This window comes from Chlorocebus sabaeus, chromosome 14, assembly GCF_047675955.1.
Source record: "Chlorocebus sabaeus isolate Y175 chromosome 14, mChlSab1.0.hap1, whole genome shotgun sequence".
NCBI classification, from domain to species: Eukaryota; Metazoa; Chordata; class Mammalia; order Primates; family Cercopithecidae; genus Chlorocebus; species Chlorocebus sabaeus.
In genome coordinates this window covers 102,246,098-102,271,668 of record NC_132917.1, presented here as the reverse complement: position 1 = coordinate 102,271,668, position 25,571 = coordinate 102,246,098, and the positions used below count along the sequence as shown (strand labels likewise).

General features: G+C 44.8%; 1 protein-coding gene across 9 annotated transcripts in view; it reads left to right on the top strand.

The window, feature by feature from the left end:
- The first annotated feature begins 237 nt into the window (after window positions 1–237).
- The window catches only part of RFX8 (regulatory factor X8), a 77,948-nt gene continuing 52,614 nt past the window's right edge, over window positions 238–25,571 (top strand). For 4 of the 9 annotated variants that reach the window (XM_038004225.2, XM_038004227.2, XM_008008207.3 and 1 more), the window contains exons 1-4: window positions 238–705; window positions 7,806–7,929; window positions 21,810–21,871; window positions 23,543–23,629. In XM_038004225.2, the coding sequence (XP_037860153.2) occupies window positions 647–705; window positions 7,806–7,929; window positions 21,810–21,871; window positions 23,543–23,629 (332 nt within the window). In that variant the 5' untranslated portion in view covers window positions 238–646. Of the gene's footprint in view, window positions 706–889; window positions 1,100–7,805; window positions 7,930–21,809; window positions 21,872–23,542; window positions 23,630–25,571 lie in introns of those variants that run through there. The other 5 variants (XM_038004226.2, XM_038004224.2, XM_038004229.2 and 2 more) reach the window with 3 other exon arrangements.

Here is a 25,571-nt window from a genome sequence, read left to right as displayed (position 1 = left end):
TCTTCTTTGGAGAAATATCTATCCAAGTCCTTTGCCCATTTGTAAACTGGGCGGTTTGGTTTTTGTTGTTGCTAAGTCGGCAAATGTGTTTTTGATCTAGATTGAGAAATCCTTACCCGGAGACTCTGAAGCAGCAGCCACAGTAAAGGCTGCGTGACTGAGCTCTGACTACGCCACAGCCTTGCAAGTGAATGCCACTTAATACTCACGATAACCACACAGTTCCCCAGAAAGGAAATGAGTTTGGAGAGGGCCAGCAGCTCCATGTCACACAGCAACGACACTGACATAAATGGCTCTGGAGGGCAAGGACTTGCAGGGCCTGGCTGCAGATATGGGGACTCACGTTGAGGTGGCACTGCTCACCTGGAGCGAGCGGCACACTGGAGTCACCTGGGACCAGCCTCCTAGAAGTCCCCGTGCACCCGCCTGTCAGAAATTCTGAGCTCGGAGATTTTTCACAACTCCTAGGTCCAGTGGTGTCTGGCAACGGCGGGCACATTAGCATCACCCGGGGAGCCTGAAAAAGCCGGTTGGCCCAGCCTGCCCTCACCCAGACCAGTTCATCAGAACCTCTTGGGGCGGGGGGCGCTGGGGTGGGGAGCGGCAGCCAGGTATCAGTATTTTTGAAAACTGGATAACTCCAATGCACAAGTCAGTCAAGGACCCCCACGAACTCAACACCGCGACCAGACTGGAAAAGGTGTAAGTTGGTGCTTGTTTGCGTGCCTGTTTGATCGGTTGGTACGGAGGTGGGACGGGCGCTGGGTGCGAGCGGGAGATGGCTGCAGCCCACACCGCAGGATGCAGGGCGAGGGGGTTGGGGGGCTGTGGCCTGCCGGGCTCGCCGCGCGCCCTCGCGCACCCGGGCTCGGACCTGGCGGACTGGGTTTCCGCCCCGCGCCCCGCGCGCCCCTTTCTAAAGTAAACACCGAGGAGCGGCGGTGGCAGGACCGGTGCAACCCATCGCCGCCCACGGCCGCTGCTCGCTGCCTGCCTCGGTGCTGCAGGCCCGGGACCGAGCCATGGCGGAGCGGGTGCCGGCCTTGCTGTCGAGCCTCGGGGACAGCCGGGGCCCGCACAGCGGCGTCATCCAGTGGTGAGCCGCCCGGCCCCCGGGACGCTCGGATGGAGGAGGTGGGGCCGGGGAGGGGAAGCGTGGTTCCCGCTACGGCTGCCGTCGGGACGCCGAGTGAAAGCCGGGTGTGAGGAGCGGCCCCAGGCCCAGCGCTTTCTGATGCCCGCACACCCGCCCCAGCGCAGAGGGACCTCCCATGCACGGACACGCGTAAAAGCCCCGGGTCCGAGTCGGCAATGGGGCCGGGCTTCCCATCTGGGGGTTCCCCGTTGTCACCCTTCCCGCGGAAAGCCATGCGGGGGCCTTCCGCGGGGGCCCGTTGGTTGGACTCTACTTCCATGTGCATCCAAAAGCGCCTGGACACTGGCCAGAGGAGGAAAAGCTTCTCTCCCTAGATCCAGGATGAGATGTTTCCTCAGTTAAAGCTAAGGAGTTTTTAGCTTTCCACATTGCATTCCACATTGTGAAATTCACTTCTAGCTATTTAAGTTGAAGCAGGAAAAAAGGGAAAGAAAAATATCCTTAGCCCTTGGGACTGAGAAACTCACGGGGTTGCAGATCTTCTTAAATAGGAAAATAATTGAAACCAGTTCTAGGACCTTTAGTTTTACAAGGTGAATAGCTGTTATATAACAGAGTGCATTTTTCTGTTTTGAAGTTTCAAAGCATATTTCTCAGGGAAGACTTTTGAAAAAGTCATGTGAGTGAAACAAAAAGGAAGGGCGTGTTTGTGATTATAACCCTGGCAGGCCTAAACAGTTATTTTCCTCCAAAAGAACATTTTTGATATGCCTTCAATGAGATTAAAAAAAAAAAACACGAATGAACACTGAAGCACACAGCGTTTTTCAGGGTGACATAGCTGGGCTGGGCTTCTGTACACTCGCTGACCCCAGGCCCTCATGCAGCGGCGTTCTTAGAAGAAGGGACTCAGGATGCCTTTCAGTGACTTCAGGTAGCCATTTAGTAAATTAGAGTTTCCAGGGTTTAAATTATGCTCCAGAGACTTGAAAGAATGATGAGACTGATTTAAAAATACCTGAACATCCTCCTAAGACCGTTTGTGAACTCACTTCAAATGGTAACCAGGAGGCCTATGATGGTCTAGACCAAGCTTGTCCAACCCTCGGCCTAAGGGCCGCATGAGGCCCAACGCAAATTTGGAAACTTTCTTTTCTATTCCTTTTTTTTTTTTTTTTTGTGATGGAGTCTTGCTCTGTTGGCCAGTCTGGAGTGCAGTGGCATGATCTTGGTTCACTGTGACCTCCGCCTCCTGAGTTCGTGGTTCTCCTGCCTTATCCTTCCATAGTAGCTGGGATTACAGGCCTTCGCCATCATGCCCTGCTAATTTTTGTATTTTTGTTAGAGACAAGGTTTTACCATGTTAGCCAGGCTGTTCTAGAAGTCCTGACCTCAAGTGATCTGCCTGCTTCGGCCTCCCAAAGTGCTGAGATTACAGGTATGAGCCACCATATTGGGCCTTCATAAACTTGCTTAAAACACTATGAGATTTGTTTGTTTTGGCTCATCAGCTATCATTAGTGTTAGTGTATTTTATATGTGACCCAAGAGAGTTCTTCCAGTGTAGCCCAGGGTAGAAAAGATTGAACACCCCTGGTGTAGACCGTTTTAGCAGAGAGTGTGACTTATTCAAGTCCCATATTACAAGTTCTTATCCCTATAGGCCCCTCTTCAAGGTTGGGGAGGTGGAGGCAATGGAAATAAGGGAGGAGGTCACCGTTTCATTGGGGAGGGCTGTTCTTTAGACATCCAGCTGATGAGGTAGTATGTTTAACAGATCGTTGAGGCCAGCTGTGGTGGCTCAGGCCAGTAATCCCAGCACTTCGGGAGGCCGAGGCAGGTGGGTCACTTGAGCTCAGGAGTTTGAGACCAGCATGGCTAACATGGTGGAAACCCGTCTCTACTAAAAATAGAAAAATTAGCTGGGTGTGATGGCGGGCACCTATAAATCCCAGCTACTGTAAGGCTGAGGCAGGAGAATCACTTGAACCTGGGAGCTGGAGGGTGTAGTGAACCAGGATTACGCCATTCCGCTCTAGCGTGGGCAACAAGAGTGAAACTCCATCTCCAGCAACAACAAAACACCCAAAACAGATGGTTGGCACTGGTGGTTTTAACATCAAGAACAGTCTCTGGTATTGCAAAGCCTGGAAGGTGTTACCAGTGCTGGAGGAGCAGTAGTGGGTAGCGCAGGGCGAGGGGCCTGAGTGCCTGGAGACAACTCTGTTAGCCAGCATCTGAGTGAAAGACCAGGGAGGGGCCCAGCTGTTGTCCTGTGGAGGAAATCTGCCATTTTCCACATTACTTTGTTGTTTTGTCTTCTAATCAGTCACTTGTTAGGTCCTCAGCATGTCTTAGAGACATCAGTGCCGTTGTCATCCACACTGGATAAATTCTCCCAGGAGAAAGGTCCCAGGAGAGCTTGGTCAAGTCTTGGGGGCCAGAGGTAATAGAAGGTTTCTGTTTCATGGACAGGAAAGATTGCAGAAACGGGGAGAGCTGGGGTTAAAGCTCTGGGGAGCACAAAGAACGGTGATCTGACTTCCTTGCTGGGGTGCAGACCTAGCAGGCCTGACCCCTGGCTTCAGACCAGGCAAAACCTAAGCATTATCTAATCCCAACGCATGCTGAGCCCTGGCTGTAGACTACATAACTATTTCCCACATAGACTTTTACAAATTTCTGCAGACTCTGTTGAAAGTTTAGAAATACAAATGTATTTGGAAAGGTGCAGAATTCATGGTAGCTTTTGATCAGCTGGAACCAAAACGGACTCTGGTTCCTAGTTTGGGTGGGCTCACGACATTTTTCTTTTTTTTGTTTGTTTTTTTTGTTCTTTTTTTCTTTTTGAGATACAGTCTCGCTGTGTCTCCCAGGCTGGAGTACAGTGGCACTATCTCTGCTCACTGCAACCTCCACCTCCTGGGTTCAAGCAGTTCTCCTACCTCAGTCTCCCGAGTAGCTGGGATTACAGGCACACACCACTGCGCTCAGCTAATTTTTGTATTTTTAGTGAAAATGGGGTTTTGCCATGTTGGCCAGACTGGCCTTGAACTCCTGACCTCAGGTGATCTGCCCATCTCAGCCTCCCAAGGTGCTGGGATTACAGGCGTGAGCCACCACGTCCAGTTGCTCATGACATTTTTCTTTAAAGAGTACTCAGAAAATGTGTGAACCACTGGCTAAGTATTTGTGCTGTGAAGTCAGTAATCATCAGATTGTTCATCACTCAAAGTGAGAACATCGTGAATGGTCTCAAGGTCTCAATCCACCCTGTCTGATGGCAAAACCAGGAAAATAGTGTTAATAGGCAGGTAAGCAAGGAATCTAGTGATCTTTATCAAGCAGGCTTTATTCCCAGGTGTATCACCAAAGAACATTTTGGTAGTAGAGTTTAAAACCCTTAATGTCACCTGCCAGCAGTTCTGCCAGTCCCCTTTCAGGCTTTCCTTGGAGCCCCAGGTGGTTGGAAGTCAGGCTCACCTACAGCAGGTACTCTGTGCTGCCACTCTGCCAACATCAGCATCTTTCTTGCTTCCATTCCAGATTTTGATGGTAGACAAAAAAAGGATAATAAGAGCTTCTGTGTGCAAGCCAGGGTAGTAGGCCCGTCATGTACTTGTTTTCTAATCACAAAAACTCTCAGGTGTCTCAGATTCTCCTGAGAATGGAAACCCGGGTCTTTGAGATTCAAAGCCCAGGGTAAGAGTCATGATCGTAATTTCCCACGTGTGTGGACGCCGAAGGCTGAGGCAACTACTGGGTGACAAAGTCCACTTTCAAACTTTCTGCTTGTCCAGTTACTGTATGCTGACTGGCTGCCATTGATCAGTCTCTGTGATTTGGCTTAGAATGTTGGGCAAATGACCACAGACACATGGTCAGAGACAAGATGAATCTCTTGGAACTGCCAGGACCAAGGCAGCCACATAGAGCTCACATCCAAAGGTGGCCCTTTACGTGTGTGGCATAGAAAGGACTCTTGGCCACAGACCTTTACTGTTATTAAGGGTATTATTTGGCCTTCCTACTCCACGTAGGTAACAGGCAGGCTCGGTAGTATCATTTTGAAATTAGAGGACAGCAATTCATAGAGACTTAGAACAAATGAGCATCTGTCACAGGAAAGAACAATCAGCAAACATGGAAAACTGGAGTTCATTTTAAGGAGTTTGTGTGTTTTACACTTCTTTTTTAAGGAGAGCGTTCCCTAACTAAATCTGGAGTAACTATGAATAAACAGAAGTGAGTTTGAATTCAATGCACATCACATTTTGCTGCAGTTTCCCGGATTTAGCCAACACTTTCCTGGGATACTTCCAATATTGAGTTTTTCATATATCAACAAGTAGTGTCTTAACAAAAGAAATATAAGCCAGGTGCAGTGGCTTGTGCCCGTAATCCCAGCACTTTGGAAGGCCAAGGTAGGGGGATTGCTCAACAACAGGAGGTCAACACTAGCTTGGGCAACATAGTGAGACCCTGTCTCTACACATTTTTTTTTTTTTTTTTTTAAAGTATCTGGACATGGTCACACGCCTGTAGTCCCAGCTACTCAGGAGGCTAAGGCAGAAGGATCCCTTGAGCCCAGGAGTTTGAGGATGCAATGAGCTATGATTGCACCACTGTATTCCAGAGGGAGCCTCTCTCTCTATGTGTGTATATATATGTATTATATATATTTGTATATATGTGTGTGTATATCTGTATGCTGACTATATACGAATCTGCCACTTCCCCACCCCACCATCCCACCAATAGATATCACCCTGTACTCAACTTTGAGCCAAATAATTGATGCAGTAGCAGCTGCATTTAAACCATTGTGAAGTATCTGAAGTGTCATGTTCCCACATTGATTTAGGGAAGCATCCGAGAAAAATCTACTTCCTTGGTGCCTGTACTGGGTTGAATAACATCCCCCCCCAAAAAAACTCATGTCCACCCAGAACCTCAGAATGTAACCTTATTTGGAAACAGGATCTTTGTAGATGTAATTAGTTAAATGGAAGTCATCCTGAATTAGGATGGGCTCTAAATCCAATCACTGGTATCTTGATAGGAAAATTCACAGAGATACTAGCCATGCACGGCAACTCACGCCTGTAATCCTGGCACTTTAGGAGGCTAAGGTGGGAGGATTGCTTGAGCCCAGTTCAAGACCAGCCTGGCCAACATGGCAAAACCTGTCTCTACTAAAAAAAAAATACAAAAAAAGAAAATTCACAGAGATAACGGACACACAGGGAGAAGGCCATGTAAGACACAGGCAGGAACTGGAGTGAAGCCGAGGAACACCAAGGATTTCCAGCAGTCACTAGAAACAAGGAGAAAAATATGCAGCAGGGTCTCCCTCAGAGCCTCTGGAAGGAACCAATCTTGCTGGCACTTGATTTTTAGGCTTCCAACTTCCAGAACTGTGAGAATGCATTTCTGTTGTTTGAGGCCCCTGGGCCTGTGGTAATTGATCACCCCAAGGAAACGTTGCAGGGTCAGAGATTCCCCCATTCGTTATGTTCTTGTGCCTTTTTTTTGGAAAGCCAGTGGGGTTAACAATTGTGACTATATCCTTTAGTTCCCAAGGAAAGTACATTTGGCCTCAGTGTGCCTCATTCCAGAAGACAAGCTGTATACTACCCATATACCCATATAAAGCAAAATACCCATATTTTGCTCTAGAAAAACAAATGCCAAGGAGATGTGTTGTCTGTAAATATTCCTCTTTGTTTAAGAGTTACACTGGCTTGCTTTGTGGATTTTTTTTAAAGAACGACGGTCCATCCCACTGGGAAAGGAAGGTTGTAGCTGGGTATCACTATGGACACTTTCTGACCCAGGCAACCTTCACCACTCACCCCACCCCCCCACTGACATATTGCTGCTGGAACAGGCACCTGGCTGTCCCCAGGGGCCGGGGGTGGTCTGTGAACCTCACCCAGAGCCCCTTATTGGTAAGGAATACACTCTGCCCCCAGACCGGGAGCACTGGTGTAGTTGAAGGTATCACTTTGAGCAGAGGTCACAGGCACTGCTGCATTCGCTCTGTGCTGCCTTGGCTCTGTACCCAGTAGGGAAGAGAGCAGAGCAAAAGCACTCTGCCTCTCTCAGTGTCTCTTGGTGTCTTGCATTTTACACCTCATTGCAATTCAAAGAATCCAAACATAATGGCCTGCCCTAAACCACAGGGGTTTAAGAACCATGCAAGCAACTTCTTCAGAGGAACAGGAATTGGAGAGGGAAGGATGTGAAAATGGGGCCTGGGAAGCCAGGCTGGCTCCTGCGGTCACCTGCAGGGTGATAGGCTTTCCCTGAGTATTGTTTTGTGTCTTATTCATAAAGTAGAATGAATAAATTCTCCACTTTGTAGTTATGTAGCTCTTGGCCATAACCTTTATAAAGGTCTATGAAACAGTGTCTGCTGAAGTCCTCATTTGAACTTCTTTTAGCATGCCAACCTGCCAGGAAACAAAGATACTTTATGGGCTTCTGATCTTCTAAAAGCCACAGTCAATATACTTAGCACTGGCCTAAGGACAAACGGGTACATTCGTGATGCTGGTTGTGAGCCTTCGCAGGGATTCATCCAATGAATTAGACGTTTCATTTATTGGAACCTCACACACATCTTGACCATTGATTTTGACAAAATATTTTGCTCTAGATAAACAAATGCCAATTTCCTCTCCCTTGTCCTCCTCTCTTCCAGGTTGGTCGACAACTTCTGCATTTGCGAAGGGTGCAGTGTCCCTCGCTGTCTCATGTATGAGATTTACGTGGAGACCTGTGGGCAAAACATTGAGAACCAAGTCAACCCGGCCACCTTTGGGAAGGTAAGTTGTTGAAGATTAAGAACGCTGTATTCACTTGAGTGCAAAAAAGGGAAGCAAGTTAATGGAGGAAGTGTTGCAATGTATTTGGGTCTAATGGATTTTCAGTGGGTATCTTTGGCTTCCTTCCCACCAGCTGGTCAACATCCTTCAGCTAATTGAAGAGCTGTCCTGTTAGCCACTTCCTTTTGTCCACACTTCATAGTGAGGGGCCAGGAAGGATAAGGAATGGGTAGCACCTAAGGGAATGTAATTATGGCAGCTCCAAGCACTCCTCAGGAAGCCAGGTTTGCTGGGATGGTATTCCCTGCAGAGAAATGCCAAGTTCTGAGAGACGCTTTGGCACCACACAAACTAAGAGCCACTTTGTGATATCGGTCAACTGATGTTTCTCACAATTGGGTTGTGCTGAGAGAATTCATTGGCTCTTAAAAGATCTCTGGGGGTTAAGATCTCTTTTTTTTTTTTTTTTTTTTTTCCTAAGACAGAATTTCCCTCGTTGCCCAGGCTGGAGCAGTGGTGCGACCTCGGCTCACTGCAGCCTCCACCTCCCAGGTTCAAGTTAGCCTCCTGCCTCTTGCATCTGTATGTCCAGGAGTGAACTTGCAGCATTAGGGGGCGTATGGCTGACTGACATCAAGGGATGTGGCCAAACCATTACCCTCCCCCCAGCAATCCTGTGGATTTATATTTTACTTGCAAAACATCGAAATGATTAGATCTGATCTCCCAAACACAGTCTTCATCTTTGAAACTTCTGGTCATTTGTGGAAGTTCTACACTTCTGATAATCACAGAATCTTCTAATATGGAGGCTGCTTACATATTTGAAACAACTCTTCACCTCTCCCTGTCTTCCCTTCACCTCTCTGCCCACCTGTTTCATTATGACTTCAATTATTGATGTTTCTCTTAAAGGTGGCCCCAAGGGCGTAACCCACTGCCTCAGATGTGCTCAAAGGACAAGAGTGCTTACCTTTTTTTGGCTACTATTGGCTTTTATTTTTCTGTATCTGTTCACTTTAAACTTATAGTCAACAGAATCAACCCTTAAGTATTTTTTTTCTAAAGAGTTGAAATTAAGGTAAGCCTCCCCAGTCTTGTAAACTGTAAAATATTAATCTATATAAATACAAAATGTTATCAGTTATCATCATGTAATTAACTATTTGAACCCAAGAGTAGCTATTCTCTTATTCCTATTGTATTTTACCTCTTCAATTTTTTGTGTTTTTTGTTTGTTTGTTTGAGACAGAGTCTTGCTCTGTCGCCAGGCTGGAGTGCAGTGGCATGATCTTGGCTCACTGCAACCTCTGCCTCCCAGGTTCAAGCAATTCCCCTGCCTCAGCCTCCCAAGTAGCTGGGACAACAGGTGTGCACCACCACACCCAGCTAATTTTTTTGTATTTTTTTTAGTAGAGACTGGGTTTCACTGTGTTGGCCAGGATGGTCTCGATCTCCTGATCTCGTGATCTGCCCGCCTCAGCCTCCCTAAGTGCTGAGATTACAGGTGTGAGCCACTGTGCCCAGCCACCTGTTCAGTTTTGACCTGCAGTTCTATTTCTCACCATGTTCTTGAATCACAGGTGGTTCATCCAGTCTTCCCAATCTGCTGAAGCGGCTGTGTTTGAAAAGTGTGTCTTTTATCAAGTCATCTTGCTAGGTAACTCTAAGGTTTTCCCGGTAGCTGGGAAATCCCCCAGCTGCTATCATCCAGCTCATATTTTGCCATTTCATCACTTTGAATACTGGGAAATGTCATCCAAGGCTGAGCTGAGTGCTGGGTATCCTGGCCCTGCAGCCTTTTCCCGTCCGGCCGTCTACCACCCTTATCAGAGGGAAGTGGGTGACTTTGACTTGATGTGTTTTGGCTCCATGGGATTCCTACCTCCTTTTCTAACATAGCAAAAACTCTTTTTCACAATCTTTTTAAGATGTTTTTATAAGGCTGTTTCACCTTCATGGTAATTCCAGTGCAAAGCATTAGAAAAAAAGTTAGAGAGACTCCAGTGTGTGACTACATGCAGCTAGGCGGCATTTTTTATCTCAATACTCTAGGATTCCTTTAAAATTCCCCCAAGATGCCAAGGTACTGACTTTCAGCTCTTGTTTGAAATTTGCCTGAAAAATGGGCCACATCAGTTGAGCTGGTATTGGGAAGGGTCTCCGTGCTGCTGAATTTGTGACGGAATGGAGAAGGGAGGGGAAAGGAAAAGGATATGATCCCAAAGCGTGTTTACAAGAGAAACAACAAAATCCGCAATTCTCACTTCCTCCCTCCTCCCCTGGGAATGGAGTCAGTTTCTCGCCAAGTTCCTGTGCAGATGTTGGAATGTTTCTTGCGTTTGTGGCTGTACTGGGCATATGATGGGTAAGACTCATTCCTGGTACAAGTGATATTTTACATGGATTAGGGAATTTCCAGAAGGCTGACTTCCTCTTTTGAAATAACATTTACTGATGTTTTTCTGATTATAAAAGGACTACATCCCCTTTGTAGGAAATGTGGAAATTAGAGGAAAACATGTAAAAAGAAGAAAATGAGTGCCGGCTATCACTTCCCTGTCCAGAGATACAGGCACGTGTGTGTAGTTCATTTGCAGACGTGCGCACACACTCATGCACACATATGGGACCGGCAGGAGCTGGAGAAGTAACCACATGGTGACTTCATCTTCCTGTTCTGTGTCTGAAGGTGTCCAGTGGCTGGTTCTTCCCCAGCTCCTGAGTGAACATTGGAGCAATCAGCATGACCTTACTGGAAACTCTTGGATGACACCAAGTCTTGTCACTGTAACTACCCAGCAATGTCATCAGTCTGATGCTTAGAGTATCCAGTCCCAGATAATATCAAAACTCTGAACTTGGTTTAAAGTAGAGCTGTTTCCCCTCCAGCTTGGTATCTTGCTACAGAGAACTAGGCCTGGGGCTTCTTCCCTCCCTCTGCCTCCTCCCACAGCTCACCAGGTGTGGCCTGACCCCTCTGGGAGGGAGAGAAGGAGGTAAGTGGCTGGACAGTTCTTATTTTATGGCTGCAGGCTCTGGGGGCAGGCGGACCCTGTCTCCCAGTGGTGGTGTTCAGGGCTCCCTTGCGACCGTCCCAGCATGCATCCCCAGGCTCGGTGAAAGACCCTTTTCAGCAGTCACCTGCTGCCTGCCCAGCAGGCTACCTCCCAGGGCTCCTGTGACTGACCGCCTTTCCAGGGGGCCTCACAGGCAGAGTCTGGGCTCTTCCACATGCCAGCTCTTTCATGGAGAGGACACAGCCATTCTCAGCCTGCACAGATGGTGGGTGAGCCGGCTGAACCCACAGCTGCACCCATCCCTTCCACTCCCCTGCCAGAGCCGCTGGCCAGCCCTGCCCTCACTGCCCACCAGGAGTCTGATGCCGCTCTTTGAGCGACTCAGGCCTGAGGGGGCCCACAGGCCTCCCACACCAGGGAAGAGGGTGGTCTGGAAGTCGCAAAGGCCCTTATGCGTGCTCTTCTCTCTACCTCATTGTGGGGGATTAGTGTTAAGGGCTTCTGTAGCTTTCCATAACCACATTTCAGCTAACTACCTGAGGACACAAGTCCCCTAGGGAATGCATCTCACAATTCACTTTATGGCATGTTATCTGCTATCTTTTTGCCTCATCCTGTCATATAGAGGCTGCAAGGCTAGATGAATTGAAAGACTGATATGTAGATGGATGACGGACGGACAGATAATAATTAGACAAGAGGACCCCTCAGAAGACTTTCTCTTCCTAATTCGATTTTTGTCTCCTCTTTGGGCCTTGAGTACTGCACGGCCTCTTATTGCTTTCTTACCTCCTGGCCACACCTATTATAAGGACTCCTTTTGACAAACTCTTCTTCAATTATTTTCACTTGAATGTGAAAATAACTGATAAATAGGTAGATAGACACACAGGCAGACAGAGACAGATACCCATCAGGTAACATGGTAAAATTTTTAACAGCACCAAGCCTGGAATGGAACTTCTTAGACTGTAACCCTGGGTAAGATAACCATCTTGTTTCCACTTCATCATATGTAAAGTGAGGATATTAATAATAGTAATATTAATAATAGTACCTACTTCATGAGGTTCTTTTAAGAGATGAATGAGAAACACATGTAAAGAGAATAAAACAGTCCTGGGACGTGGAAAGCACCCAAGAAATACTTTTATCATTCTTTTTGCCTCAAATATCATAAACATCTTCACATTAAGATATTTTCAAGTGCATCTTGTATAATAGCTGTGAAATATTTTGGGGGGTGTACCATAATTTAAGCATATTCCCCTCCTTTTTTTAGGTAGAGTGTTGCTCTATCACTTAGGCTGGAATACAGTGGCATGATCTCAGCTCACTGCAACCTCTGCCTCCTGGGCTCAAGCAAGCCTTCCACTTCAGCCTCCCAAGTAGCTGGGACTACACGTGTGCCACCACACCTGGCTACCTTTGTTTTGTTTGTAGAGACAGGGTTTTGCCAAGTTGCCCAGGCTGGTCTTGGACCCCTGGGCTTAAGCAATGCACCCGCGTTGGCCTCCCAAAGTGCTGGGATTACAGGTGTGAGCCACTGCGCCCAGCCTAACCACATCCCTTATTGGAAATATAGGTTGTTTGTAATTTTCCTCTGTTTTAAGCACTGTAAGTCCCCATCCATATCTGGTCGTTTTTTTAGGATAGATCCCCACATATGGCCTGCCAAATTGCTTTTTGCAACCGACTGTAAACAATTGCAGTCAGTTCCCATCCCTGATGATAATTCATGGTATTCTTAACACAAATTCATAACATTCCTACCCCAGAAAACTTGTTGGGTAAAAACTAGAATTAGCTGTTTCTACTTGCATTTATTGGATTATAAGGTGAACAATTTTGCATGCGCTTTGGTCACGTGTATATTATGTGTACATATTACCACCAGACCATTTTCTATTGGGGTGTATTTCCTATTGATTACGTTCTGTCTATATTCAGGATATAATTTTTAACTTAATTATATTTTCTGCAAGTTATCCCAGCTGAGTTTTTCATTTTAACCGTGTTGTATTTGCTCTCTATATTAACATGAAATCACAGGATAGTCTGGGGTTGGGGTGACTCAGTATTATCAAATATACAGAGTATTATGTTGCCCGACAATCAGGCACTTGACTTCTGCTTTTCTCTCCCAAACACCAGATTATTTCTCAGGGTTGGAATCTGAGCCTGCTGCATACTTTGTCATAATTTCTTTAGGTACTTAAAATGTGTGTCTTGATTTTGCTTTGCAACTAAACATATAGGAGGGCTTTTCAATGATTTTCTTAAGTTAGAGGAGATGAAATTGCCAGAATCTCTTGTTGACAACAGGAATTTCTAGCCTCTAATTCTGCATTTAGATTTGGCTGACTTCCCCTTTTGTCTCCTGTCATTTTCCTCCTGTACATTTTGGTTCTCCTTCCCTGAAAGACCCACCACATATGGAGGCATGACCAAGGTGTTAATTGTGTCAAACTTGCCTACTCTGCTCTTTTGTCTTGCCTCTTCATCCTGGCTTATGTGGGCTTCCTGCAGGAAGAGGTAGGACCTGGAGCCAGAAGAGAGGAAAAATGGTTCACATTTCCATCGAATCCCACTGCTTGGGAGCTAATTAAAAAAAAGAGGGATGCAACATGAAACCAAGCAGAGGTGAGGGCTGAATGATTATGGACAGGGTGTAGAAGAACAGAAATAATTACTTGACAGCTCCAAACATCGTGGCTTCCCTGCTCTGTGTTTTGTAATTTCATGATGATCCAGGATTTCCACTCTCAACATGCATGGCATGGATGCCGTTCTTGTCATGAACCGCTTTGATTCAGAAACTAGACCAGACTTCTATTGATCATAAGTGTAATTTCATGGCTCTCTAACAAAGTGCTGATAAACAAGATAGCATTCACTAGCCAAACCCAGAAAGTGAAAGCAAATTAGGCAAACAAATGGATAATAAAAAGTGAAAATGGGATCTGGCTTCCAAGATGGCTAAATAGGAACAGCTCCGGTCTGCGGCTCCCAGCGAGATTGATGCAGAAGACGGGTGATTTTTGCATTTCCAACTGAAGTTCCTGGTTCATCTCAATGGGACTGGTTGGACAGCGGGTGCAGTCCATGGAGGGTGAGCTGAAGCAGGGCGGGGTGTCGCCTCACCTGGGAAGCACAAGATGTCAGGGGATATCCCTTTCCCAGCCAAGGGAAGCCATGACAGATTGTACCTGGAAAACCGGTTCACTCCTGTCCAAATACTGCACTTTCCCCCAAGGTCTTAGCAACTGGCAGACCAGGAGATTCCCTCTCATGCTGGGCCCAGCAGGTCCCATGTCCACAGAGCCTTGCTCCCTGCTAACACAACAGCAGTCTGAGATCGACCTGCAAGGCGAGGCTACAGCCAGGTGTGGGGGGAAAAGGGGCATCCGCCATTACTGAGGCTTGAGTAGGTAAAGCAGCCAGGAAGCTCGAACTGGGTGGAGCCTGCTGCAGCTCAACAGGACCTACTGCCTCTGTAGACTCCACCTCTGTGGGCAGGCTGTACAAAAGGCAGTAGACAACTTCTGCATACTTAAACGTCCCTGTCTGACAGCTCTGAAGAGAGCAGTGGTTCTCCCAGCACAGCATTCAAGCTCTAAGAATGGACAGTCTGCCTCCTCAAGTGGGTCCCTGACCCCCGTGTAGCCTGACTGGGAGACACCTCCCAGTTGGGGCCAACAGACACCTCATATGTCGGGTGCCCCTCTGGGACAAAGCTTCCAGAGGAAGGATCAGGCAGCAGCAATATTTGCTGTTCTGCAGCCTCCGCTGGTGACACCCAGGCAAACAGGGTCTGGGTGGACCTCCAGCAAACTCCAACACACCTGCAGCTGAGGGGTCTGACTGTTAGAATGAAAACTAACAGAAAGGAATAACATCAACATCAACAAAAAGGACATCCACACCAAAACCCCATCTGTAGATCACCAACATCACCACCATCAAAGACCAAAGGGAGATAAAACCACAAAGATGGGGAAAAACTAGAGCAGAAACACTGAAAATTCCAAAAACCAGAGTGCCTCTTCTACTCCAAAGCATCACAGCTGCTCGCCAGCAACGGAACAAAACTGGACAGAGAATAACTTTGACAAGTTGACAGAAGTAGGCTTAATTAGAAGGTCGATAATAACAAACTTCTCCGAGCTAAAGGAGGATGTTTGAACCCATTGCAAGGAAGCTAAAAACCTTGAAAAAGGTTAGATGAATGGCTAGCTAGAATAAACAGTGTAGAGAAAACCTTAAATGACCTGATGGAGCTGAAAACCATGGCACAAGAAATTTGTGACGCATGTACAAGCTTCAATAGCCGATTTGATCAAGTGGAAGAAAGGATATCAATGATTGAAGATCAAATTAATGAAATAAAGAGAAAAGACAAGATTAGAGAAAAAAGAGTAACAAGAAATTAACAAAGCCTTCAAGAAATATGGGGCTATGTTGAAAGACCAAACCTACGTTTGATTGGTGTACCTGAAAGTGATGGGGAGAATGGAACCAAGTTAGGAAACACTCCTCAGGATATTATCCGGGAGACCTTCTCCGACCTAGCAAGGCAGGCCAACATTCAAATTCAGGAAATACAGAGTACACCGCAAAGATATTCCTCGAGAAGAGTAATCTCAAGACACATAATTGTCAAATTCACCAAAGTTGAAATGAAGGAAAAAGTGTTAAGGGCAACCAGAGAGAAAGGTCAAATTACCCACACCCACAAAGGGAAGCCCTTCAAACTAACAGCGGATATCTCGGCAGAAACCCTACAAGCCAGAAGAGAGTAGGGGCCAATATTTAACATTCTTAAAAGAATTTTCAACCCAGAATTTCATATCCAGCCAAACTCAGCTTCATAAGTGAAGGAGAAATAAAATCCTTTACAGACAAGCAAATGCTGAGAGATTTTGTCACCACCAGGCCTGCCTTACAAGAGCTCCTGAAGGAAGCACTAAATATGGAAAGAAAACCAGTCACTGCAAAAACATGCCAAATTGTAAAGACCATCAATGCTAGGAAGAAACTGCATCAATTAATGGCAGAATAACCAGCGAACATCATAATGACAGGATGAAATTCACACATAACAATATTAACCTTAAATGTAAATGGGCTAAATGCCCCAATTAAAAGACAGACCGGCAAATTGGATAAAGAGTCAAGGCCCATCAGCGTGCTGTATTCAGGAGACCCATCTCACGTGCAGAGACACACATAGGCTTAAAATAAGGGGATGGAGGAAGATCTACCAAGCAAATGGAAAGCAAAAAAAAGCAGGGGTTGCAATCCTAGTCTCTCAGAAAACACTTTAAACCAACAAAGATCAGAAGAGACATGGCCATTACATAATGGTAAAGGGGTCAATTCAACAAGAAGAGCTGACTATCCTAAATATATATGCACCCAATACAGGAGCACCCAGATTCATAAAGCAAGTCCTTAGAGACCTACAAAGAGACTTAGATTCCCACACAATAATAATGGGAGACTTTAACACCCCACTGTCAATATTAGACAGATCAACAAGACAGAAGATTAACAAGGATATCCAGGACCTGAACTCAGCCCTGCACCAAGCAGACCTAATAGACACCTACAGAACTCTCCTGCGCGAATCAACAGAATATACATTCTTCTCAGCACCACATCACACTTACTCTAAAATTGCCACATAATTGGAAGTAAAGCACTCCTCAGCAAATGTAAAAGAACAGAAATCACAACAAACTGTCTCTCAGATCACAGTGCAATCAAATTACAACTCAGGATTAAGAAACTCAGTCAAAACCAGACAACTACATGGAAACTGAACAACCTACTCCTGAATGACTACCGGTTAAATAACGAAATGGAGGCAGAAATAAAGATGTTCTTTGAAACCAATGAGAACAAAGACACAACGTACCAGAATCTCTGGGACACATTTATAGCAGTGTGTAGAGGGAAATTTATAGCACTAAATACCCACAAGGGAAAGCAGGAAAGATCTAAAATCGACACCCTAACATCACAATTAAAAGGACTAGAGAAACAAGAGCAAACAAATTCAAAAGCTAGCAGAAGGCAAGAAATATCTAAGATGAGAGCAGAACTGAAGGAGATAGAGGCACACAAAAAAAAAAACCCTCAAAAAATCAATGAATCCAGGAGCTGGTTTTTTGAAAAGATCAACAAAATTGGTAGACCACTAGCAAGACTAATAAGAAAAGAGAGAAGAATCAAATAGATGCCATAAACAGTGATAAAGGGGATATCACCACTGATCCCACAGAAATACAAACTACCATCAGAGAATAGTATAAACATCTCTACTCAAATAAACTAAAAAATCTAGAAGAAATGGATAAATTCCTGGACGCATACACTCTCCCAAGACTAAACCAGGAAGAAGTTGAATCTCTGAATAGACCAATAACAGGTTCTGAAATTGAGGCAATAATTAATAGCCTACTGACCAATAAAAGTCCAGGACCATATGGATTCACAGCCTGATTCTACCAGAGGTACAAAGAGGAGCTGGTACCATTCCTTCTGAAACTATTCCAATCAATAGAAAAAGAGGGAATCCTCCCTAACTCATTTTATGAGGCCAACATCATCCTGATACCAAAGCCTGGCAGAAACACAACAAAAGAAGATAATTTTAGACCAATATCCCTGATGAATATTGATGTGAAAATTCTCAACAAAATACTGTCAAACCGAATCTAACAGCACATCAAAAAGCTTATCCACCACGATCAAGTCGGCTTCATCCCTGGGATGTAAAACTGGTTCAACATGCTCAAATCAATAAATGTAATTCATCATATAAACAGAACCAATGACAGAAACCACATGATTATCTCTAGATGCAGAAAAGGCCTTCAACAAAATTCAGCAGCCCTTCATGCTAAAAATTCTCAATAAACTAGGTGTTGATGGAACATATCTCAAAATAATAAGAGCTATGTATTATAAACCCACAGCCAATATCATACTGAATGGGCAAAAACTGGAAACATTCCCTTTGAAAAGCAGCACAAGACAAGGATGCCCTCTCTTACCACTCCTATTCAACATAGTGTTGGAAGTTCTGGCCAGGGTAATCAGGCAAGAGAAAGAAATAAAGGGTGTTCAATTAGGAAAAGAGGAAGTCAAATTATATCTGTTTACAGATGACATGATTGTATATTTAGAAAACCCCATCTTCTCAGCCCAAAATCTCCTTAAGCTGATAAGCAACTTCAGCAAAGTCTCAGGATACAAAATCAATGTGCAAAAATTACAAGCATTCCTATACACCAGTAACAGCCAAATCATGAGTGAACTCCCATTCACAATTGCTACAAAGAGAATAAAATACCTAGGAATCCAACTTACAAGGGATGTGAAGGACCTCTTAAAGGAGAACTACAAACCACTGCTCAACAAAATAAGAGGGGACACAAACAAATGAAAGAATATTCCATGCTCATAGATAGGAAGGATCAATATTGTGAAAATGGCCATACTTCCCAAAGTAATTTATAGATTGAATGCCATCCCCATCAAGCTACCAATGACTTTCTTCACAGAATTGGAAAAAACTACTTTAAAGTTCACATGGAACCAAAAATGAGCCCGCATAGCCCAGACAATCCTAAGCAAAAAGAACAAAGCTGGAGACATCATGCTACCTGACTTCAAATTATACTACAAGGCTACAGTAACCAAAAGAGCATGGTACTTGTACCAAAACAGATATATAGACCAATGGAACAGAACAGAGCCCTCAGAAATAACACCACACATCTACAACCATCTGATCTTTGACAAACCTGACAAAAACCAGCAATGGGGAAAGGATTCCCTATTTAATAAATGGTGCTGGGAAAACTGGCTAACCATATATAGAAAGCTGAAACTGGATCCCTTCCTTACACCTTATACAAAAATTAACTCAAGATGGATTAAAGACTTATATGTAAGACCTAAAATGATTAAAAAACCCTTGAAGAAAACCTAGGCAATACCATTCAGGACATAGGCATGGGCAAAGACTTCATGACTAAAACACCAAAAGCAATGGCAACAAAAGCCGAAATAGACAAATGGGATCTAATTAAACTAAAGAGCTTCTGCACAGCAAAAGAAACCATCATCAGAGTGAACAGGCAACCTACAGAATGGGAGAAAATTTTTACAATCTACCCATCTGAAAAAGGGCTAATATCCAGAATCTACAAAGAACTTAAACAAATTTACAAGAAAAAAAAAACCATCAAAAAGTGGGCAAACGATATGAACAGACACTTCTCTAAAGAAGACATTTATGTAGCCAACAGACATGAAAAAATGCTCATCACTGGTCATCAGAGAAATGCAAATCAAAACCACAATGAGGTACCATCTCACACCTGTTAGAATGGCGATCATTAAAAAGTCAGGAAACAACAGATGCTGGAGAGGATGTGGAGAAATAGGAACATTTTTACACTGTTGGTGGGAGTGTAAATTAGTTCAGCCATTGTGGAAGACAGTGTTGTGCTTCCTCGAGGATCTAGAACTAGAAATACCATTTGACCCAGAGATCCCATTACTGAGTATATACCCAAAGGATTATAAATCCATCAATGATAGACTGGATCTAGAACTCGAAATACCATTTGACCCAGAGATCCCATTACTGAGTGTATACCCAAAGGATTATGAATCCATCAGTGATAGACTGGATTAAGAAAATGTAGCACATATACACCATGGAATACTATACAGCCATAAAAAAGGATGAGTTCATGTCCTTTACAGGGACATGGATGACGCTGGAAACCATCATTCTCAGCAAACTATCACAAGGACAGAAAACCAAACACTGCATGTTCTCACTCATAGGTGGGAATTGAACAATGAGAACACATGGACCCAGGGAGGGGAACATCACACATTGGGGCCTGTTGTGGGGTTGGGGGTTGTGGAGTGATAGTATTAGGAGAAATACCTAATGTAAATGACGAGTTGATGAGTGCAGCAAACCAACATGGCACACGTATACCTGTGTAACAAACCTGCACGTTCTGCACATGTACCCTAGAACTTTAATAATAAAAGTGAAAATGACTATCACATTAGAAAAAGAGGAAAATGGTAGAATTATAGCATTCTCACAGGTTGGACTACGATGCCAACCTATGAGACCAATTATAACTATGGTTCATAATTTCCTGTTTCCAGAAAATGTTTAATGACAAGGGGAAACGTCCATGGCATAATGTTGAGGGAAGAAAATAGAATGTAAAGCTGCAGACATGCTAATTGCGTGATGCCAGGTTTTAAATTTTGAAACACAGAGAACACTTACACATATCGGGGCTTTGAAAAAAAGACTGGAAGAAATTACACTGAGGGTTTTTTGTTTTGCTTTGTTTTTGAGACCGAGTTTCACCCTTGTCGCCTAGGATAGAGTGTGATGCACTCTTGGCTCACTGCAACCTCTGCCTCCTGGGTTCACGCCAGGCTAATTTTTGTATTTTTAGTAGAGACATGGTTTCACCATGTTGGCCAGGCTGATCTCAAACTCCTGACCTCAGGTGATCTGTCCACCGTGGCCTCCCAAAGTGCTGGGATGACAGCCACCACACCTGGCCAACGTCGACATTTAAATGGCATTTTCTCCAAGTGATGTTTTCTTTTTTTCTCTTTTTCTTTTTCTTTTCTTTTCTTTTTTTTTTTTTTTTTTTTTTTTTTTTTTTTTTGAGACAGAGTCTCACTCTGTCACCCAGGCTGGAGTGCAGTGGCATGATCTTGGCTCACTGCAACCTCCGCCTCCTTGGTTCCACTGATTCTCCTGCCTCAGCCTCCAGAGTAGCTGGGACTACAGGTGTGTGCCACCACACCCGGCTAAGTTTGTTGGTTTGTTTTGAGACGGAGTCTCACTCTGTCACCAGGTTGGAGTGCAGTGGCGTGATCTTGGCTCACTGCAACCTCCACCTCCCAGGTTCAAGCAATTCCCATGCCTCAGCCTCCTGAGCAGCTGGGACTACAGGCACACATCACCACACTCAGCTAAGTTTCGTATTTTTAGTAGAGATGGGGTTTCACCATGTTGGCCAGGATGGTCTCAATCTCTTGACTTCATGATCCACCTGCCTCAGCCTCCCAAAGTGCTGGAATTACAGGCGTGAGCCACCATGCTCAGCCTTTGTATTTTTAGTAGAGAGCAGGTTGGAGAAACAGGGTTTCACCATTTTGGCCAGGCTGATCTTGAACTCCTGACCTCGAGTGATTTGTCTGCCTCAGCCTCCCAAAGTGTTGGGATTATAGGCAGGAGCCACCGTGTCTGACCTCCAAGTGGTATGTTTTCTTTTTCACACTTGTCTTTTTTTTTTTTTTTTTTTTTGAGACGGAGTCTTGCTCTGTCACCCAGGCTGGAGTGCAGTGGCCGGATCTCAGCTCACTGCAAGCTCCGCCTCCCGGGTTCACGCCATTCTCCTGCCTCAGCCTCCCGAGTAGCTGGGACTACAGGCGCCCACCACCTCGCCCGGCTAGTTTTTTGTAATTTTTTAGTAGAGACGGGGTTTCACCGTGTTAGCCAGGATGGTCTCGATCTCCTGACCTCGTGATCCGCCCGTCTCGGCCTCCCAAAGTGCTGGGATTACAGGCTTGAGCCACCGCGCCCGGCTACACTTGTCTTTTTTTTCCCCAAAAATTTCATTTCCATTTATTTTCTTTATTGTTACCTTATTACTTTATTGTTATACTTATTTTCTTTATTGTTTATTAGAAAGGAGGAAATAGAAATATAATTTAAATATTGTAAGATAAAAAAATTGGAAGTTTGTTTCTAAGTTTTCAAGTTGCAACTTTAAATCTGGCTTATTCTTCTAGCTTGTGAGATTGGTTTTTCCTGACCTTGGCACCCGGAGGCTGGGCACTAGAGGAAGTGCCAGGTAGGTTTAGAATTTTTGTTTTATTTCAAGTGTTAAAAACAAGGATTTGGAAAATCACAAAATGAATGACAAAAAATGCAAAACAAAACAAACTATAAATGACAACTCTTACCAAAGAGTGTCCACAATTCACATTAATTCCCAGTGCCTGAAATCATTCAGTTGGTGCTAGAACCAAACGCTGGCCTCTATTTTCTTCGGAATTTTGTTAAAATATGAAGGTTACAATATATTTTTATTATTCTACAGTTATGTAAATGTCTCATTCTTGAAATATTTAAATAATTAACACACATCCAATAATGGAACTATCGCCTAGGCTGGAGTGCAATGGTGCGATCATTGCTCACTGCAGCCTCAAGCCCCTGGGCTCAAGCAGTCCTCCCACCTCGGCCTCCTGAGTAGCTAGGACTGCAGGTGTGTTCCACCAGGCCTGGCTAATTTTTACGTTTTTAGAGATGAGGTTTTGCTAAATTGCCCAGGTGGGTCTCAAACTCCTGGGCTCAAGTGATCCTCCCACTTTGGCCTCCCGAAGCACTGAGATTACAGGCATGAGCCACCATGTCCAGCCTTGGAACTGTTTTAATTACCCTTTGAACTAAAATTTCAGTGTTCCCCCAATGAGCATACTTGAGTTATGTTCAGGAGGTGCGGTCCTGAGGCTATATTACCTTTCTTTTTTTTTTTTTTTTTTGAGACGGAGTTTCACCCTTGTCACCTAGTCTGTAGTGCAATGGCATGATCATGGCTCACTGCAACCTCCGCCTCCCAGGTTCAAGCGATTCTCCTGCCTCAGCCTCCTGAGTAGCTGGGTTTACAGGCACCTGTCACCACGCCCAGCTAATTTTTTGTATTTCTAGTAAAGACAGTGTTTTCCCATGTTGGCCATGCTGGTCTCAAACTCCTGACCTCAGGTGATCCACCTACCTCAGACTCCCAAAGAGCTGAGGTTACAGGTGTGAGCCACTGCACCCGGCCCGAAGGTTGTATTTCTAACGTGAAAAGAAATTCCAGCATTATTGGGTGCCTTGTGTCATAATTGTCACTCAGTTATTATTGCTATTTGTTGCTTGTTTTAAATTGCGAGGGGAAATCAGTGAGAAGACATTGAAGCCAAATGAGGAAACGGGGCTGCCACTCACCAAGGAATTGAAGACAGTGGAAGTGTTTGCCAAAACTAATATTGGGCAATAATGAACTTGAAAGCATTTTGTCTTAAGCCTCCGGGAGAAGCTGCTGTAGTCCCCTGGGCTTAGCGGAGGAAAGTCTGGACTGCAGAGAGGGGTCTTGACTTCTCTACTGGGTTTCTGACAACTTCAGTGGAAGGAACCTGGGTGTCATTTTCCCTTCACCTGAAAAAGGTTAATGGGTGGCGGGGCAGGGCACAGGAGACTTTCCCTATCACACTTGTCTAAGATGAGCAGGTCCTGCATCAGGCAGGCAGAGGGGAGCCTCCACAAGCCCATTTCAAGGCTGATAAGTGTGAAAGTGTATGAAGTTGCTTGTCTACATAGCTTGGTCGGACTGAAGGATTAGCTTTTCCGGAGAAATGCAGCCAACGATAAAACCTGGAGACGAACTCCAAGTCTTCATTAGCTCGCCTGTTTTCTGCTTTCCATAAAGCATGTCAGTAGTTAGACATAAATTTAAAGACAGCCTTTATTTTCCCAGGTATCATTATGATGGGATCTGTATCAAGAAAAGCTCTTTCTTCTATGCCCAGTATTGCTACCTTATAGGTGAAAAAAGGTATCACAGGTTAGTAACTATCATTTTGGTACTTTGGTCTTGGGTCACAAACCTGGTTAATGTTAGAGCCATTCAGGCCAAGTGTGGTGGCTCATGCCTATAATCCCAGCACTTTGGGAGGCTGGGGTGGAAGAATCGCTTGAGTTCAGTAGTTCAAGACCAGCCTGGGCAACATGAGAAAACTCCATCTCTACTAAAAAATACAAAAGTTAGCCAGGCAGTCTCAGCTACTCAAGAGGCTGAGGTGCGAGGATCACCTGAGCCTGACGAGGTCCAGGCTACAGTGAGCCGTGATTGCACCTCTGCATTCCAGCCTGGGTGACAGACTGAGACCCTGTCTCAGAATAGTAATAATAATAGTAAATTAATAAATAAAAGAAGCATTCATATTTTAGTTGTATCTAACTGACTTTTTGGTTGTTCTGTCTTTAAGTCCTTCTTAAGGAAACACACATATCACATCAACATTTAACCAATGCCCCTTTGTCAGCCTCCGGCAATGTCATTGGCCAGAGAAATCCATTTCTGGTTCAATTCCTTAGACATATCTCATTTTCACTGTCATTCAGTTGCCAAAGTCATTTTTCACCGAGTCTATCCTTCTCAAACTTTCTGCAAAATTTGACACAATTGGGCACCTCTCTCAAAGCTTCCTTTAGTCTTCAGGACTGTGTCATTCAACTCCCCCACCCCCAAATCCTCAGTCTCTTCCTCTTTCCCTTCTCCATTAAGCGCAGGCTTTCTCCGAGATCTCATCTTGATAATTGCCATCACTCTTCCTACTGTTTGGCCCCAGACATCTCATCCTTTCTTTCACCTATGGCCTCCTGCAGGTGGATGACTCCTGAATCCTTCTCACTGGTCCTGACCTTGCCTACCTCCTAGGGGTTCCTCCCTGACTCTACTGGACATTTCCATTTACATGAGCCACTGGTACCTCACACTCAACATATGGAAATTAAATTTAGCCTCTTCCTCCAAATTATCTCTGCCCCTTGACTTTCTTAGTTCAATCTCAATACCAACAGATAGAACCTATACAAAGTATAACCCAAAGCCACCCCTGACCCCCGTGGATCACAGAGCCTTGTTAACTTTTCGCTTTAAGTTCTCCTGACTCACTCTTTTTGGTAAGCAATATTTCCTTTAATATCTTATCATCTTACACTGAAATTATTTCCAGTGATCCCATATGGCCTCCCCCTCCTCAGCCTCTCCCTGCTCTAAACACAGCTACCAGATGAATCCTCCTAAAATTCTACATTTGCTTTGTCTCTTTCCTGCTCAGAAACATGTGGGTGCTTGTTCTTACCTCCTTCCTTCCGACTCCACTTTCCAACCGTGTTGCCTATTTCTCCCCAACATCAACCATAATTTAAACCACACTCACTTTTCCCTGAACATATCAAATGCAGTCCACCTTTGCTCCCACCATCCAACCTTCTATAGTGCCATTTCTTCTTGTCTGTGTCTAATGAGACCTTCCTGAATCCCATCTGTACCTTCTGGACATACCTCAGAGACCACCTGCCCCGTAGGACCATCCCCAACAATGCCAACTACAGAAAAGCTCTTTCTTCCACTTCTTCATGCTGATCACTGTCCATCCATATAACCAGCGTTCCTGCTCTTTGAGCCTTTATTTGGCATAAAAAGATAACCATATGTGCAAGTAGCCAAGGACAATATCAGTTTCACTTGGAGCCCTGCATAATTATTAATGGGTCTCCTTTCACTTTCAAAGGTGTTCTAGTTTGAACAATAAATTAAAGTGAATTGTATGGTCACCCTTGGTGTAAAGCATCCAATGTTTGAGGCAGCTGCTGTGGTGGAGAGATGAGAAGCCTCCAGTATGGGTAAGACAGGGACCCTTTTCTCTGATAGCTGAAGAGGGAGCTAAGATGTCCATTTACTTTGATCCTCAAGTATAACATGATGAGTGTCAGAAATG